Genomic DNA, 18,223 nt, shown 5'->3' with positions numbered 1-18,223 from the left:
CCAATCCTGAACCAGCACGTCCGCCGCCAAGGCCTGAGGATCGTGGGAGCGAGCCACGTACACCGGGACCTTGTTGTTGTGCCGGGATGCCATTAGATCCACTTCCGGCGTGCCCCACCTGCGGCAGATTGACCGGAACACTGCCGGATGCAGGGCCCACTCGCCACTGTCCACGGTTTGACGGCTGAGATAATCTGCCTCCCAGTTTTCTACGCCTGGGATGTGGACTGCGGATATGGTGGACTTGGAGTCTTCCGTCCACTGAAGGATGCGTTGAATTTCCAACAGGGCTAGGCGCTGCGAGTCCCGCCCTGGTGATTGATGTAGGCAACTGCTGTCGCGTTGTCTGACTGGACTCGAATGTGCTTGCCCGCCGACAGGCGGTGAAAGGCTACGAGAGCTAGGAGCACAGCTCTGATTTCCAGCACATTGATCGAGAGGGCTGATTCGGACGGAGTCCAAGTGCCCTGTGCTCGGTGGTGGAGAAACACTGCTCCCCAGCCGGATAGACTGACATCCGTGGTGAGAATAACCCATGACTGGGCCAGAAAAGAGCGTCCCTGGGACAGAGAGAGCGGGGCCGAAGCCACCACTAAAGAGAGCTCCTGGTCTGTGGCGACAGAGCCACCAGCCTGTGCAAGGAAGAGGTCCGCTTGTCCCAACAGCGGAGAATGTCCAGCTGCAGGGGACGCAGATGGAACTGGCAAAGGGAACCGCTTCCATTGACGCCACCATCTGACCCAGCACCTACATGAGGTGCCTGATGGAATGACGGCGGAGCCTCAGCAGAGAGCGAACCGCCAGATGAAGGGACTGCTGTTTGACTAAGGGCAGCTTCACAAGTGCCGGCAGAGTCTCGAATTGCATCCCTAGGTACGTAAGTTCCTGGGTCGGGGTCAGAGTGGACTTGCAAGCGTGGCGAGAGTGAGCGAGACACTCCGCTGACAGTCTGCACTGGATGAAGCCTTGACTAGAAGGTCGTCCAGGTAAGGAATCACTGCCAACCCCTGGAGGTGCAGAACCGCAACCACTGCTGCTATGACCTTGGTGAATACACAAGGGGCCGTGGCTAACCCGAAGGGGAGAGCCACGAATTGGAAATGCTCCTCTCCGATTACAAAACGTAGCCAACGCTGGTGTGAAACTGCGATTGGCACATGCAGATAGACATCTCTGATGTCAATGGATGCTAAGAAATCTCCTTGGGTCATTGACTGATCGCAGAGATTCCATGCAAAAATGCCGCACCTGAACATGCTTGTTGAGAAGCTTGAGATCCAGGTCGGAAGGCACCGTCCTCTTCGGGGACTAGGAAGAGATTTGAGTAGAAATCTCAGGACCGTTCCCAGTCGGGAACTGGTACAATTACTCCACAGGCCTGCAAGAATGCCACGACCTTCTGTTTGGCGGGCTGTATAGAATTCTATTCTGCAGCCGTGGGAGATGGTAACCCACACCCACTGATCGAAGACGTGTTGAAACCACACGTCGCCCAAGTGGGAGAGCCTGCCACCGACCAAGGACGTTGCTGGCGCGGCCAGATAATCAAGAGGAGGCTGCCTTGGTGGCAGCAGCTCCTGCGGACTTCTGAGGACGCGGCTTCATGCGCCAGTTGGTTTATGGACCTTGGCTGAGTTAGTGGACGAGGCCGAGGGCTTAGAGGACGACCAGTTAGAGGAACGAAAGGAACGAAACCTCGACTGGTTCCTGCCCTGGACAGGTTTCCTGGGTTTGTGGCATGGAAGTACTCTTCCTGCCAAAAGCTTCCTTAATAATTTCATCCAGTTCACCGAATAGACTGGTCCCAGCAAAAGGGAGCCCAGCAAGGAACTTCTTAAGAAGCATCTGCCTTCCACTCTCGAAGCCACAGGAGCCTGCGGATAGCGAGGGAAGTAGCCGAGGCCACCGTAGTGCGGTGGCAGTCTCCAGCATGGCAGACATGGCATAGGATGAAAAGACTGAAGCCTGGAAGATAAGGCAACCATTTCGGGCATAAAGTCCCTGGTGAGGGAATGCATCTCCTCCAGAGAAGCAGAGATGGCTTTGAGAGCCTGCACTGCTGCAAAAGATGGGGAGAACGAGGCCCCTACTGCCTCATATATAGATTTGGCCAGAAGGTCAACCTGGCGGACAGTGGGATCCTTAGAGAGGTGCCGTCAGCCACTGATACAACTATCCGGGCTGAAAGTCTAGACACCGGAGGGTCCACCCTTGGTGAATGAGCCCACTCCTTGACCACCACTGGTGGAAGGGGGAAACAGTCATCAGAACCACGCTTTGGGAGCGTCTGTCAGGACAGGCTCTGGGCTTGGTCACAGTGGGCTGAAAAACTGGAGTGGTTAAGGAACACACTCCTTGTTCTCTTAAGGTATACTGATGCCTTTCTGCCAGAGGGGGATGCTCCCCTGATACAGGCGGATTGAGGTCCAGTACAAATATAATGGACGCAATCAAATCATTAGCATCTGCGTCACCTTCGGACAGATCAATGGGGTACATGAAGTAGCGTCCGAGCCCCTAGTAAAGACATCCTCCTCGTCCTGCGAGTCAGCTCGTGAATCAGAGCTGCGGGACGAGGAAGGACAGGGGACCCTGCGTCTCCATTTTAGGAGGACGGGGTCTGAGATGAAGAGTCCTCTGTGAGCTTTGCTGAGCGAGCCGTAGCAGCAGAAGCGCCCTGAGAAGGGGGCTGATGCATGCTCAGCAGAGTCCGGGACAGCTGTCCCCTGGAGAGAGGGATTCTACCCAAACCGGGGGTTCAGCCACCGGAGCCAGAGCAGCTGGAGGGACCACTGATGAGCTTCCAGGCTGAGGGACCACTGTGTTTATGTGCTCGGTACAGGCAGTACGAGTCTACATGCATATTAAGAACAGCCTTGCAGCCTTGCTCTGATGTGAGACATGCTGCAGAAGTGGGGGCACTGTCCAGAATGACCCTCAGCAGGGTATATAAACAGAGTATATAAGCAGCTGCACAACCGGAGGTTGTGGCTTGCCAGACCGTTTAACATAGAGACATCTCTGTGCCCTCCAGATACCCCAGCCCAGGCCCCCATTTGTCACAATGTGGCTATGCAGACATTGAGAACGCTGATAAAATGGCGCCGGAGCGAGGAGAGGGGGCGGGGCCTACTCTGAGAGCGGGCAAATGAGGTATACAGGGGAGGGAATCTTTCCTCAGTGAGGAGTGTCCGTTCCCTGTGCTGAACAGCCGCTGGGCGGAGCCGCACTGTCCCTCTGCATGACTGACATGCAGGGGCAGTGAAATCGAAACTAGGCCTCAGGCGAAGCCGGGGCCTAGATTTAAACATGCGGCCAGCGTGCAGGCACCATCGGCGCGGTTCTCCAGTGAAAACCGGAGAACCGGCCGGAAATATTAACACAGTCATATAACACACTCTCCCCAATATATAAAGTACAAAGGACCCCTGGAAAGACCACTTTCTGTGGTAATAACGTCTCAGTACTTAGCTTGTGAGACGCAGGTGCCAGGTCCCTGGGGGGTGAGCGCTCCGTCCGGCAGGATCCTGAAAGGGCTGCGGATGGAGACCGGTCTCCTGCAAAGCAGTGAGAACCGTGATGGCTCCCACTTCAAGCCAGAGCCTCAGGGGATGGTGAAGGAGCGCGGCATGTGAAGGCTCCAGCCTTGTAAAGTCAACCTTAACAGCACCGCCGACACAGTGGGGTGAGAAGGGACATGCCGGGAGTCCAGCTGGACCCGCTTTTCTTCCAAATCTTTGAAATCAAAATTCAGAGGATGCATGTGTGTGTGTGACCTCCTGAACACAAAGCATTGAACTGGTTAGATTTGTCATCCAGGAGGTGTATATGCTCGGAGGGAGGAGCTACACTTTTAGTGTAGTACTTTGTGTGTCCTCCGGAGGCAGAAGCTATACACCCATGGTCTGGGTCTCCCATAAGGAACGATGAAGAAATTAACTTTGTTCATGGGAAATCCCCTTTAAAGCGCACCAATCACCAGGATTTTCCTATATAACCTAAAGCCAGTGCTATACTGGCACTATCAGGCTGATTCTATACATACCTATAGTTGTCAGCTAGGGTGTACAGGTTTTGAAACACAAGTAAAGTTTGTAAAATGAGCAGCTTTTTGAATGACAGCAGCTGCCGATCAGCTGATAGCTGGGGTGGGTTTTCATAGCGATTCCCACCCACCGCCTGTCCGTCCTCCCCTGGTTATTTATGCTAATTCTAGTATAGAATTGTTTTACTAACTGACTAGAAGGACCTGTGATGTCATACCCATGTGACCAGAAGGGGCGAGACCTCAGCCCACATAGCTGATATCAGAAAACATTTTTCTGTTGGCTGAGGCCCCACCCCTTCTGGTCACATGGGTATGACATCAGCACAGGTCCTTCTAGTCAGTTAGTAAAACAATTCTATAATAGAATTAGCATAAACAACAGGGGAGGATCGATAGACAGAGAGTGGGAATCACTATGAAAAGCCACTCCAGCTATCAGCTGATTGGCAGCTGCTGTCAATCAAAAAGCTGCTCATTTTAGAAACTTTACTTTCTTGTGTTTCAAAACCTATACATCCGAGCTGACAACTAAAGGTATGTATAGAATCAGCCTGATAAGTGCCAGTACAGCACTGGCTTTAGGTTATATAGGAAAATCCTGGTGATTGATACCCTTTAAGTTTCATTTATGTTCATTGACAGAGTAAAACCAATTTGCATACATCCCACAGTGATGATGCCATGGTATCAAGTGAGACTGTCCACCCTGTACAGCTTGACATTGCAAGACTTCCTGATCATTTACATCAATTATGCCATGTGGGGGTGTCAAACCGTAAATGGGTGTCTGCCTATCCTATGTTCTGCTTCGAATAGTAAGCAGCAGAACAGTGAATACAGCTCTGGAGTATTGGAAAATGATGTGTAAGGGTGACTGTACTTTCTCCCCCGTGTGACATCCGCTCATAGTACTTTTATTAGGGAACTGATTTCTACAAGTATAGGTGCATTATGAAATGTGACACTGCATGTTGAGGAAGACGCTTTATATGGGAGGTGCAGGCGAGTATGTGCACAGCTCAGACTATTCTCACCTTACCTGACTAGTGATCGATCTCTTTGATAATTTGCCTAAAGAGTCTCTGATGATTTGGTCAATCTGCTCCTGATCCTTTTCTGCGTTCCCGTCATTTTGTTTGTCCTCCTGCTGCTCTTTATCTTTTCTGTACAAATGAAATAAAAGATTGCTTAAAATAAATTAGATAAGTAAAGGCACAGAGTAACCAATTAGAAATGAAGGGAATTTTGTTTACTTACCGTAAATTCCTTTTCTTCTAGCTCTAATTGGGAGACCCAGACAATTGGGTGTATAGGCTATGCCTCCGGAGGCAGCACAAAGTATTACACTCAAAAGTGTTAAGCCCCTCCCCTTCTGCCTATACACCCCCCGTGCTCCCACGGGCTCCTCAGTTTTGGTGCAAAAGCAAGAAGGAGGAAAAAGAATTATAAACTGGTTTAAAGTAACTTCGATCCGAAGGAATATCGGAGAACTGAAACCATTCAACATGAACGACATGTGTACACAAAAAAACAGGGGCGGGCGCTGGGTCTCCCAATTAGAGCTAGAAGAAAAGGAATTTACGGTAAGTAAACAAAATTCCCTTCTTTGTCGCTCTATTGGGAGACCCAGACAATTGGGATATCCAAAAGCAATCCCTGGGTGGGTAAAATAATACCGCGTAAGAGCCGTAGAACGGCCTCTTCCTACAGGTGCGCAATCGCCGCCTGAAGGACTCGTCTACCTAGGCTGGCATCCGCCGAAGCATAGGTATGCAACTGATAATGTTTCGTGAAAGTGTGCAGGCTCGACCAGGTAGCCGCCTGACACACCTGCTGAGCCGTATCCTGGTGTCTCAAAGCCCAGGACGCACCCACGGCTCTGGTAGAATGGGCCTTCAGCCCTGAGGGAACCGGAAGCCCAGCCGAACGGTGGACTTCGAGAATTGGCTCCTTGATCCACCGAGTCAAGGATGATTTGGAAGCCTGTGACCCTTTACGCTGGCCAGCGACAAGGACAAAGAGTGCATCCGAGCGGCGCAGGGGCGCCGTACGAGAAATGTAGAGTCTGAGTGCTCTCACCAGATCTAACAAGTGCAAATCCTTTTCACATTGATGAACTGGATGAGGACAAAAAGAAGGTAAGGAGATATCCTGATTGAGATGAAAAGGGGGATACCACCTTAGAGAGAAAGTCCGGAACCGGACGCAGAACCACCTTGTCCTGGTGAACAACCAGGAAAGGGGCTCTGCATGACAGCGCTGCTAGCTCAGACACTCTCCGAAGTGAAGTGACTGCTACTAGAAAAAACCCTTTCTGCGAAAGGCGTGAGAGAGAGAAATATCTCTCATTGTCTCGAATGGTGATTTCTAAAGAACCATCAGCACCCTGTTCAGAATCCAGGGTTCTAACGTCAGCTTGTAAGGAGGAACGATGTGACAACCCCCTGCAGGAACGTGCGTACCTGTGGAAGTCTGGCTAGGCGCTTCTGGAAAAACCACAGAGAGCGCTGAGACTTGTCCCTTAAGGGAGCCGAGCGACAAACCCTTTTCCAGTCCAGATTGAAGGAAGGACAGAAAAAATGGGCAAGGCAAAGTGCCAGGGAGAAGAACCCTGAGCAGAGCACCACGACAGGAAAATTTTCCACGTCCTGTGGTAGATCTTGGCGGACGTTGGTTTCCTAGCCTGTCTCATAGTGGCAATGACGTCTTGAGATAATCCTGAAGACGCTAGGATCCAGGACTCAATGGCCACACAGTCAGGTTGAGGGCCGCAGAATTCAGATGGAAAAAACGGCCCTTGAGACAGCAAGTCTGGTCGGTCTGGTAGTGCCCACGGTTGGCCGACCGTGAGATGCCACAGATCCGGGTACCACGACCTCCTCGGCCAGTCTGGAGCGACGAGGATGACGCGGCGGCAGTCGGCCCTGATCTTGCGTAACACTCTGGGCAACAGTGCCAGCGGAGGAACACATAAGGGAGCTGAAACTGCGACCAATCCTGAACTAAGGCGTCTGCCGCCAGAGCTCTGGGATCTTGAGACCGTGCCATGAACGTCGGTACCTTGTTATTGTGCCGGGACGCCATGAAGTCGACGTCCGGCACCCCCCAGCGGCAACAGATCTCCTGAAACACGCCCGGGTGAAGGGACCATTCCCCTGTGTCCATGCCCTGGCGACTGAGATAATCCGCTTCCCAGTTTTCCACGCCTGGAATGTGAACTGCAGAGATGGTGGAGGCCGTGGCTTCCACCCACATCAAAATCCGCCGGACTTCCTGGGAGGCTTGCCGACTGCGTGTGCCGCCTTGGTGGCTGATGTATGCCACCACTGTGGAATTGTCCGACTGAATTCTGATCTGCTTGCCTTCCAGCCACTGCTGGAAAGCTTTCAGGGCAAGATACACTGCCCGTATTTCCAGAACATTGATCTGAAGCGAGGACTCTTGCTGGGTCCACGTACCCTAAGCCCTGTGGTGGAGAAAAACCGCTCCCCACCCTGACAGACTCGCGTCCGTCGTGACTACTTCCCAGGATGGGGGTAGGAAAGATTTCCCCTTCGCTAATGAATTGGGAATAAGCCACCACCGAAGGGAAGCTTCGGTCGTCTGAGAGAGGGAGACGGTCCTGACGAGGGACGTCGGCTTCCTGTCCCATTTGCATAGGATGTCCCATTGAAGGGGACGCAGGTGAAATTGCGCGAAAGGGACTGCCTCCATTGCTGTCACCATCTTCCCCAGGAAGTGCGTGAGGCGCCTCACGGGGTGTGACTGGCCTTGAAGGAGAGATTGTACCCCTTTCCGTAGTGACTGCTGTTTGATCAGCGGAAGCTTCACTATCGCTGAGAGTATGAAACTTCGTGCCAAGATATGTCAGCGATTGGGCCGGTGTCAGATTTGACTTTGGAAAATTGATGATCCACCCGAAACCCTGGAGAGTCTCCAGGGTAGCGTCAAGGCTGCGTTGGCATGCCTCTAGAGAGGGTGCCTTGATCAGCAGATCGTCCAAATACTGGATCACCGAGTGACCTAGGGAGTGTAGGAGCGCTACTACAGTAGCCATAACCCTGGTAAAAACCCGTGGGGCTGTTGCCAGGCCGAACGGCAGTGCCACGAATTGCAGGTATTCGTGTCCTATGGCGAAGCGCAAGAAGCGCTGGTGCTCTGGAGCAGTCGGTACATGGGGATAAGCATTTTTGATATCGATTGATGCAAGGAAATCTCCTTGGGACATTGAGGCGATGACGGAGCGGAGGGATTCCATCCGGAACCGCCTGGTTTTTACCCGTCTGTTGAGCAGTTTCAGGTCCAGGACCGGGCGGAAAGACCCGTCCTTCTTTGAGACCACCAACAAGTTGGAGTAAAAACCGTGGCTCTGTTGCTGAAGAGGAACAGGGATCACCACTCCTTCAGCCGTCAGAGTGCGCCGCGCCTGCAGAGGAGCCTCGGCTCGCTCGGGAGGCGGGGATGACCTGAAGAATCGAGTCGGGGGACGAGAGGTAAACTCTATCTCGTAACCGTGAGACAGAATAACTCTCACCCAGCGGTCTTTTATTTGTGGCAGCCCGGTGTCGCAAAAGCGGGAGAGCCTGCCACCGACCGAGGATGCTACTAGCGGAGGCCGAAAGTCATGAGGAAGCCGCTTTGTTAGCGGCGCCCCCGGTGGTCTGTTTAGGACGTGACTTAGACCGCCATGCATCAGAGCTCCTTTGTCTTTCTGAGACCTTGTGGACGAGGAGAATTGGGACCTGCCCGCGCCCCGAGAGGAGCGAAACCTCGACTGCCCTCTCCTCTGTTGGGATATGTTTGGTTGGGACTGGGGTAAGGATGTATCCTTTCCCTTGGATTGTTTGATGACTTCATCCAGACGCTCGCCAAACAACCTGTCGCCACAAATTGGCAAACTGGTTAAGCGCTTTTTTGGAAGCAGAATCTGCCTTCCATTCCCGTAGCCATAAGGCCCTGCGGAGTACCACCGAATTGGCGGCCGCAACCGCCGTACAGCTCGCAGAGTCCAGGACAGCACTAATAGCGTTGCCGAGGTTTGGGAGGTAATGGATGCCACTTGTGGCGCGGCCGTGCATGTGGCTGCTTCAATTTGCGCTTGACCTGCTGAGATAGCTTGTAGCGCCCATACGGCTGCGAATGCTGGGACAAAGAAGGGAATTTTGTTACTTACCGTAAATTCCTTTTCTTCTAGCTCTTATTGGGAGACCCAGACGATTGGGGTATAGCTACTGCCCTCCGGAGGCCACACAAAGCACTACACTAAAAAGTGCAAGGCCCCTCCCCTTCTGGCTATACCCCCCCGTGGTATCACGGGTTCTCCAGTTTTAGTGCCAAAGCAAGAAGGAGGAAGCCAATAACTGGTTTAAACAAATTAACTCCGAATAACGTCGGAGAACTGAAAAACCGTTCAACATGAACAACATGTGTACCCGCAAACAACAAAAAAATCCCGAAGGACAACAGGGCGGGTGCTGGGTCTCCCAATAAGAGCTAGAAGAAAAGGAATTTACGGTAAGTAACAAAATTCCCTTCTTCTTCAGCGCTCTATTGGGAGACCCAGACGATTGGGACGTCCAAAAGCTGTCCCTGGGTGGGTAAAGAGATACCTCATGTTAGAGCTGCAAAACAGCCCTCCCCTACGGGGATGTCACTGCCGCCTGCAGGACTCTTCTACCTAAGCTGGCATCCGCCGAAGCATAGGTATGCACCTGATAATGTTTGGTGAAAGTGTGCAGACTCGACCAGGTAGCTGCCTGGCACACCTGTTGAGCCGAAGCCTGGTGTCGCAAAGCCCAGGACGCACCCACAGCTCTGGTTGAGTGGGCTTTCAGCCCTGAAGGAACCGGCAGCCCAGCAGAACGGTAGGCTTCCAGAATTGGTTCTTTGATCCATCGAGCCAGGGTGGCTTTAGAAGCCTGCGACCCCTTGCGCTGGCCAGCGACAAGGACAAAAAGTGCATCTGAACGGCGGATAGGCGCCGTGCGAGAAATATAGATTCTGAGTGCTCTCACCAGATCTAGCAAACGTAAGTCTTTCTCATACCGGTGAACCGGCTGAGGACAAAAGGAAGGCAAGGATATATCCTGATTAAGATGAAACGAGGATACGACCTTAGGGAGAAACTCCGGAATGGGGCGCAGCACTACCTTGTCCTGGTGGAACACCAGGAAGGGAGCCTTGGATGACAGAGCTGCCAGCTCAGACACTCGCCGAAGCGATGTGATCGCAACAAGAAACGCCACTTTCTGTGACAGGCGAGAAAAGGAAACGTCCTTTAGAGGCTCGAAGGGCGGCTTTTGCAGAGCAACTAGTACTCTGTTCAGATCCCATGGATCTAACGGCCGCTTGTACGGGGGCACAATATGACAGACCCCCTGTAGGAACGTGCGCACCTTAGGAAGACGTGCTAGACGCTTCTGAAAAAACACAGATAGTGCCGAGACTTGCCCTTTAAGGGAGCTGAGCGACAATCCCTTTTCCAACCCCGATTGCAGGAAGGAAAGAAAGGTGGGCAATGCAAATGGCCAAGGGGATACTCTCTGTGCAGAGCACCAGGATAAGAAAATCTTCCACGTTCTGTGGTAGATCTTAGCAGACGTTGACTTCCTAGCTTGTCTCATTGTGGCTACGACTCCTTGAGATAATCCTGCGGACGCTAGGATCCAGGACTCAATGGCCACACAGTCAGGTTCAGGGCCGCAGAATTCTGATGGAAAAACGGCCCTTGGGACAGTAAGTCTGGTCGGTCTGGCAGTGACCATGGTCGACCGACCGTGAGATGCCACAGATCCGGATACCACGATCTCCTCGGCCAGTCTGGGGCGACGAGTATGACGCGGCTGCAATCGGATCTGATCTTGCGTAACACTCTGGGCAAGAGTGCCAGAGGTGGGAAGACGTATGGGAGCCGGAACTGCGACCAATCTTGAACTAATGCGTCTGCCGCCAGAGCTCTTTGATCGCGCGACCTCGCCATGAATGCCGGGACCTTGTTGTTGTGCCGGGACGCCATTAGGTCGACGTCCGGCACTCCCCATCGGCGACAGATTTCCTGAAACACGTCCGGGTGAAGGGACCACTCCCCTGCGTCCATGCCCTGGCGACTGAGGAAGTCTGCTTCCCAATTTTCTACGCCTGGGATGTGAACCGCGGATATGGTGGATGCTGTGTCCTCCACCCACATTAGAATGCGCCGGACTTCTTGGAACGCTTGCCGACTGCGCGTCCCTCCTTGGTGGTTGATGTATGCCACCGCTGTGGAGTTGTCCGACTGGATTCGGATCTGCTTTCCTTCCAGCCACTGTTGGAAGGCCAGTAGGGCAAGATACACTGCCCTGATTTCCAGAACATTGATCTGAAGGGTGGACTCCTGCGGAGTCCACGTCCCCTGGGCCCTGTGGTGGAGAAACACTGCTCCCCACCCTGACAGACTCGCATCTGTCGTGACCACTGCCCAGGATGGGGGCAGGAAGGATCTTCCCTGAGACAATGAGGTGGGAAGGAGCCACCATTGTAGAGAGTCCTTGGCCGTCTGGGAAAGAGAGACTTTCCTGTCCAGGGACGTTGACTTCCCGTCCCATTGGCGGAGAATGTCCCATTGAAGTGGGCGCAGATGAAACTGCGCAAAGGGAACTGCTTCCATGGCTGCCACCATCTTCCCGAGGAAGTGCATGAGGCGCCGTAAGGGGTGCGACTGGCCTTGAAGGAGGGATTGCACCCCTGTCTGTAGGGACCGCTGCTTGTTCAGCGGAAGCTTCACTCTCGCTGCTCGAGTATGAAACTCCATGCCAAGATACGTTAGCGACTGTGACGGTGACAGATTCGACTTTGGAAAGTTGATGATCCATCCGAACGTCTGTAGAGTCTCCAGCGTAGCATGTAGACTGAGTTGGCATGCCTCTTGAGAGGGTGCCTTGACAAGTAGATCGTCTAGGTAAGGGATCACCGAGTGTCCCTGAGAGTGCAAGACTGCTACCACCGCCGCCATGACCTTGGTGAAGACCCGGGGGGCTGTCGCCAGACCGAATGGCAGAGCTACGAACTGAAGATGGTCGTTTCCTATCACAAAACGTAGAAAACGTTGATGTTCTGTAGCAATTGGCACGTGGAGATAAGCATCTTTGATGTCTATTGAGGCAAGGAAGTCTCCTTGAGACATTGAGGCAACGACAGAGCGGAGGGTTTCCATCCGGAACCGTCTGGCGTGCACATGTTTGTTGAGCAGCTTTAGATCCAGAACAGGACGGAACGAGCCGTCCTTTTTTGGAACCACAAAGAGATTGGAGTAAAACCCTCGCCCTTGTTCCTGAGGCGGTACAGGAACCACTACTCCTTCCGCTCTTAGGGAGTCCACCGCCTGCAGCAGGGCATCTGCTCGGTCTGGATGTGGGGAGGTTCTGAAGAACCGAGCTGGAGGACGAGAACTGAACTCGATTCTGTACCCGCGAGACAAAATGTTTGTCACCCACCGGTCTTTGACCTGTGACATCCAAATGTCGGAAAAGCGGGAGAGCCTGCCCCCGACCGGAGATGCGGAGGGGGGGGGCTGGAAGTCATGAGGTAGCCGCTTTGGAAGCGGTTCCTCCATTTGCTTTCTTGGGGCGTGCGTGAGCCCGCCAGGAATCTGAGACTCTTTGCGTCCTCTGCGTCCCTTTGGACGAGGAGAATTGTGTCTTGCCCGAACCTCGAAAGGACTGAAACCTCTGCTGCCATTTTTTCTGCTGAGGTTTGCTTGATCTGGGCTGGGGTAAGGAAGAGTCTTTACCCTTGGACTGTTTAATGATGTCAGCCAATGGCTCGCCAAACAGTCTATCTCTAGATAAAGGCAAGCTGGTTAAACATTTTTTGGAACCAGCATCTGCTTTCCAGTCCTTTAACCACAAGGCTCTGCGCAAAACTACTGAATTGGCGGACGCCATTGAGGTGCGGCTGGTAGATTCTAGGACCGCATTGATAGCGTAAGACGCAAACGCAGACATCTGCGAGGTAAGGGACGCCACTTGCGGCACCGCTGGATGTATGATAGCATCCACTTTTGCTAAACCAGCTGAAATAGCTTGGAGCGCCCATACGGCTGCGAATGCTGGAGCAAACGACGCGCCGATAGCTTCATAGACAGATTTTAACCAAAGGTCCATCTGTCTGTCATTGGCATCCTTAAGTGAAGCGCCATCCTCCACTGCAACTATGGATCTAGCTGCAAGTTTGGAAATCGGGGGGTCTACTTTTGGACACTGGGTCCAGCGCTTTACCACATCAGGGGGGAAAGGAAAACGTGTATCCTTAGAACGTTTAGAGAAACGTCTTTCTGGATGAGCGTCGTGTTTCTGGATTGACTCTCTGAAGTCAGAGTGATCCAAGAAAGCACTCAATTTACGCTTGGGATAGAGGAAACGAAACTTCTCCTGCTCTGCAGCTGCCTCCTCTGCAGAAGGAGCTGGGGGAGAAATATCCAACAGTCTATTGATGGCTGAGATAAGCTCGTTTACCATGGCGTCCCCATCTGGGGTATCCAGATTGAGAGGGGTTCCAGGATAAGACTCCTGATCACTCTCTTCAGACGCATCACAGGGCGACTGATTGCGCTGAGACCCTGAGCAGTGTGATGACGTTGAGGGTCTTTCCCAGCGAGCTCGCTTAGGGTGGCTGGGGCTATCATCTGAGTCATAATACTCAGCCTGGGAAGCCGGGGACCCCCTTGCAGTCTGGATTAATTCCAACTGAGGGGGATTAGAGGACAGAGACCTCGCCGTGTCCATAGACTGAGCCCCAGTCATGGATTGCAAAGTTTCAAGGATTTTTGCCATAGTCACAGACATTCCATCAGCAAAAACTGCAAAGTCTGTCCCTGACACCGGGGCAGGACTTACAAGCGTCTCAGCCTGGGTCACTACCCCTCCGGACTCCGGCTGGCGAAGCAGCACCGGATCTGAGCATTGCACACAATGGGGGTCTTTGGAACCTGCTGGTAGAGCAGCCCCACATGCAGCACACGCAGTGTACACAGCCCTAGCCTTGGCAGCCTTGCGTTTTGTGGATGACATGTTGCTGCCTCCTCAGAGCGATCTGGGTCCAGCCAGGAAGCGACCTCACAGTGCAAGAAATAAATAAATATATATATCTGGTGACACAGTACACCAATGCACACTGAGGCACTAGAGGGGCCAGCTGAAATGCCGCTTACCGCCCGCTTAAGAGCGGGTGTGTGGTCTCCAAAAGCCCCCTAGTCCAGGTCTCCCAGAGCCTTGCGTCCTTCCTCCAGCCAGACTGCATGTAATGGCTGCCGGCGTCCTGGGAGAGGAGGGGGGGCGGGCCCTGGGCGTTCCTGGCTAAGAGCGGGAAGCCTGCTTCCCTCTGTGCCTAGTGAGAGGGCTGGAGCATGTAAATCAGGCTCCAGCCCTCGTCGCTGCTGCGAAACAGCGTCTCTCCCCTACCCTGATTGACAGGGTGGGGGCGGGAACGAAGCGGAGCTAGGCCGCAAAAAGCCGGGGACTAAAGTTATAAACGCCGCCGCCGTAAAAGCGCGGTCGGCGTGTCCCCGGCGCACCACAAGTCACAGCAGCGCCGCCCGATCCAGTGGGGGTCGGCGCTGCGTTCCCACAACACAAAGTCCCCCAGTAAACTGTAGGAACACTAACTCCAACGTTACGGTCCCCGGCGCACTACAACACCCAGCCAGCCCGGAGTGTGTCTGTGCCTGCCGGGGACACAGAGTACCTGTATGATGCAGGGCCATGTCCCTGATTGTACTCCTGCTCCGTATCCATCAGGTGCTATGGGTCTGTGGATGGAGCCCGGCGTCAGAGCTTAGAGGCCGGCAAGATCCCACTTCCACAGAGCCCTACAAGGGGATGTGGAAGGAAAACAGCATGTGGGGCTCCAGCCCCTGTACCAGCAATAGGTACCTCAACCTTACAACACCATCCACGGGTGAGAAGGGAGCATGCTGGGGGCCCTATATGGGCCCTCTTTTCTTCCATCCGAAATAGTCAGCAGCTACTGCTGACTAAAATCTGTGGAGCCCTGCGTGGATGTCTGACCTCCTTCGCACAAAGCTTGAAAACTGGAGAACCCGTGATACCACGGGGGGGTATAGCCAGAAGGGGAGGGGCCTTGCACTTTTTAGTGTAGTGCTTTGTGTGGCCTCCGGAGGGCAGTAGCTATACCCCAATCGTCTGGGTCTCCCAATAGAGCGCTGAAGAAAGAAGCTCCGATAGCTTCATAGATGGATTTCAACCAGAGCTCCATCTGCCCGTCAGTGGCATCCTGCAAGTAATGATCTAGCCGCCAGTCTGTGAGATTGGAGGGTCCACTCTGAGACACTGAGTCCAACCTTTAACCACGTCAGGTGGAAAAGGACAACGTGTATCCTTAAGGCGCTAAGAAAAAACGCTTATCTGGACAAGCATGGTGATTCTGGACTGCCTCTCTGGAATCAGAATGGTCTAGAAACATACTCGGTGTACGCTTGGGGAACCTGAAGCGGAATTACTCCTGCTGATAATCTGACTCCTCCGCCGGAGGAGCTGAGGGAGAAATATCCAGCATTTGATTGATGGACGCAATAAGATCGTTCACTATGGCGTCCCCGTCTGGAGTATTACGATTGAGAGCGCCCTCAGGATCAGAATCCTGATCAGCTGTCTCCGCATCATCAACCGGAGATTCCCCCCGCTGAGACCCTGAACAACATGATGTCGAGGGAAATTCTAAGCGAGCCCGCTTAGTCGGTCTGGGGCTGGGGTCTAAGTCAGAACCCTCAGCCTGGAATGTATCCCGGGAGGACATTGTTGGTCCAATTGAGGGGGGCCAGGGAACAATGATTCAACAGAGTCCCTTTGCTGAGATACCGGCCTGGACTGCAAGGCTTCTAGTATCTCAGCCATAGTCTCAGAGAGTTTTGCAAACTCCATCCCCGTCACTAAGGACCGTGTCAACAGGTGTCTCCCCCTGGGCCCCTCTTAGCAGATGCTCTGGCTGAAGAAGAGAGTCACAGGGGCCACACATTGCACACAATGAGGGTCAATGGGACCTGCCGGCAGCTGGGTCGTACAAGCGGCGCAGGCAGCATAATAATCCTGTTTTTTGGCACCCCTGTCTTTGTGGGCGCCATGCTATTGTTTTCCCTGATTAACACAAAAGGGTAAATAGCCATAATGAACTGAGCTCATACAGTGTAAAGTATATAGTGATAACACAGAATGTATCCATACACTACAGCACCATGGGGCTAACACCACAGGTGCTGCTTACCAGCCGCCTAAAGCGGTTGTGAGGCCACCAGAGACCGTGTCTGGGTCTCACAGACTTTGTCCCCCTCTGCAGCGTCGGAGGAGCTGACAGGAAATGGCTGCGGCGTCCTGACGAGAGGAGGGAGCCGTGGGCGTCTCACACAGTGCACAGTGAGGGGAGTGGAGTATGCAAAGCATGCTCCAGCCCTCATGCTGCTCGTTTGTCCCTCTCTTCCGTGCAGCGTCCCGCCCTTCCCCTGCCTGTCAGGGCTGAGGGCGGGAAAAAAGAAGCTAGGCCGCAAGAAAGCCGGGGACTCGAGTATAAGCGTCGCCGCCGTAAAAGCGCCGCAGTTTCACATGGCAGCGGCGGTTAGCGCGGTAGCCCCTACATATAAACACACTCAGCGACGCTGAGTGTGTAATGGCACATATAGACCCGGTCAGCGCCGCGGTCCCCGGTGCACTAGCACACCCAGCAAAGCTGAGGTGTTGCCGTGCGCGGTCCCTACAGGGATACAGAGTACCTTCAAGATGCAGGGCCATGTCCCTGAACGGAACCCGGCTCCTATCCAGCAGTCTCCACAGGAGTTGTGGATGAAGCACGGTCTCAGTGCCTGGAGACCGATAGGATCCCACTTCACCCAGAGCCCTGAGGGGGATGGGGAAGGAAAGCAGCATGTGGGCTCCAGCCTCCGTACCCGCAATGGATACCTCAACCTTAACAACACCGCCGACAAGAGTGGGGTGAGAAGGGAGCATGCTGGGGGCCCTATATGGGCCCACTTTTCTTCCATCCGACCTGGTCAGCAGCTGCTGCTGACCAATCTGTGGAGCTGTGCTGTGCATGTCTGCCTCCTTCGCACAAAGCAAAAAACTGAGGAGCCCGTGGGAGCACGGGGGGTGTATAGGCAGAAGGGGAGGGGCTTAACACTTTTGAGTGTAATACTTTGTGCTGCCTCCGGAGGCATAGCCTATACACCCAATTGTCTGGGTCTCCCAATAGAGCGACAAAGAAATACACATTTATATTGCAATGATGGGGTCAAAAAGTAAGGTGCAAAACACATTTATTACTTGTGTGTCCATAGATAAAACCACTTTAAAACCAGTAACAGACTGGAAACCAAAAGACCCCACTACTGAATAAATATATAAGGTCAAATCCAAAACCTAGTGTACAAATCCCCATATACAAAGCATGATACGCCAATACTTATAGTCACATACAGAGTATAAAAATATACCTGATCGACCATAAAGTCTTCAATATGGAGGATAGGGCGTATTAGAGAAAGGCATAGGGTTCAGTGAAAAAAAAAGAAGGGAATTTTGTTTACTTACCGTAAATTCCTTTTCTTCTAGCTCCAATTGGGAGACCCAGACAATTGGGTGTATAGCTACTGCCTCCGGAGGCCGCACAAAGCACTACACTTAAAAGTGTAAGGCCCCTCCCCTTCTGGCTATACACCCCCCCGTGGGAGCACGGGTCCCTCAGTTTTAGTGCAAAAGCAAGAAGGAGGAAAGCCAATAACTGTTTCAAAAACAAATTCAATCCGATAAACAATATCGGAGAACGTAACTTATCAACATGAACAACATGTGCACCCGAAAAACAAATACCCTAAGAAGAACCAGGGCGGGTGCTGGGTCTCCCAATTGGAGCTAGAAGAAAAGGAATTTACGGTAAGTAAACAAAATTCCCTTCTTCTTTTTCGCTCCTAATTGGGAGACCCAGACAATTGGGACGTCCAAAAGCAGTCCCTGGGTGGGTAAAAGAATACCTCGTGATCGGGCTGTCAGGCAGCCCTTTCTTACAGGTGGGCCACCGCCGCCTGCAGGACTTGTCTACCTAAGCTGGCATCCGCCGAAGCGTAGGTATGCACCTGATAATGCTTGGTAAAAGTGTGCAGACTCGACCAGGTGGCCGCCTGGCACACCTGCT

At 53.0% G+C, this 18,223-nt stretch overlaps 1 protein-coding gene across 1 annotated transcript in view; it reads right to left on the bottom strand.

Annotated features, from left to right (window-relative positions):
- BRD7 (bromodomain containing 7) overlaps positions 1-18,223 on the bottom strand; it is a 161,801-nt gene that overhangs the window by 82,118 nt on the left and 61,460 nt on the right. Inside the window, exon 8 of the mRNA XM_075325740.1 lies at positions 5,088-5,211. Within this exon, the coding sequence (XP_075181855.1) occupies positions 5,088-5,211 (124 nt within the window). The remainder of the gene's footprint in view (positions 1-5,087; positions 5,212-18,223) is intronic.

The sequence above is a fragment of the Anomaloglossus baeobatrachus genome, chromosome 10 (genome assembly GCF_048569485.1).
Source record: "Anomaloglossus baeobatrachus isolate aAnoBae1 chromosome 10, aAnoBae1.hap1, whole genome shotgun sequence".
Taxonomy (NCBI): domain Eukaryota; kingdom Metazoa; phylum Chordata; class Amphibia; order Anura; family Aromobatidae; genus Anomaloglossus; species Anomaloglossus baeobatrachus.
The sequence above is the reverse complement of the archived record's forward strand: the minus strand, read 5'-3'. Positions and strand labels throughout refer to the sequence as shown.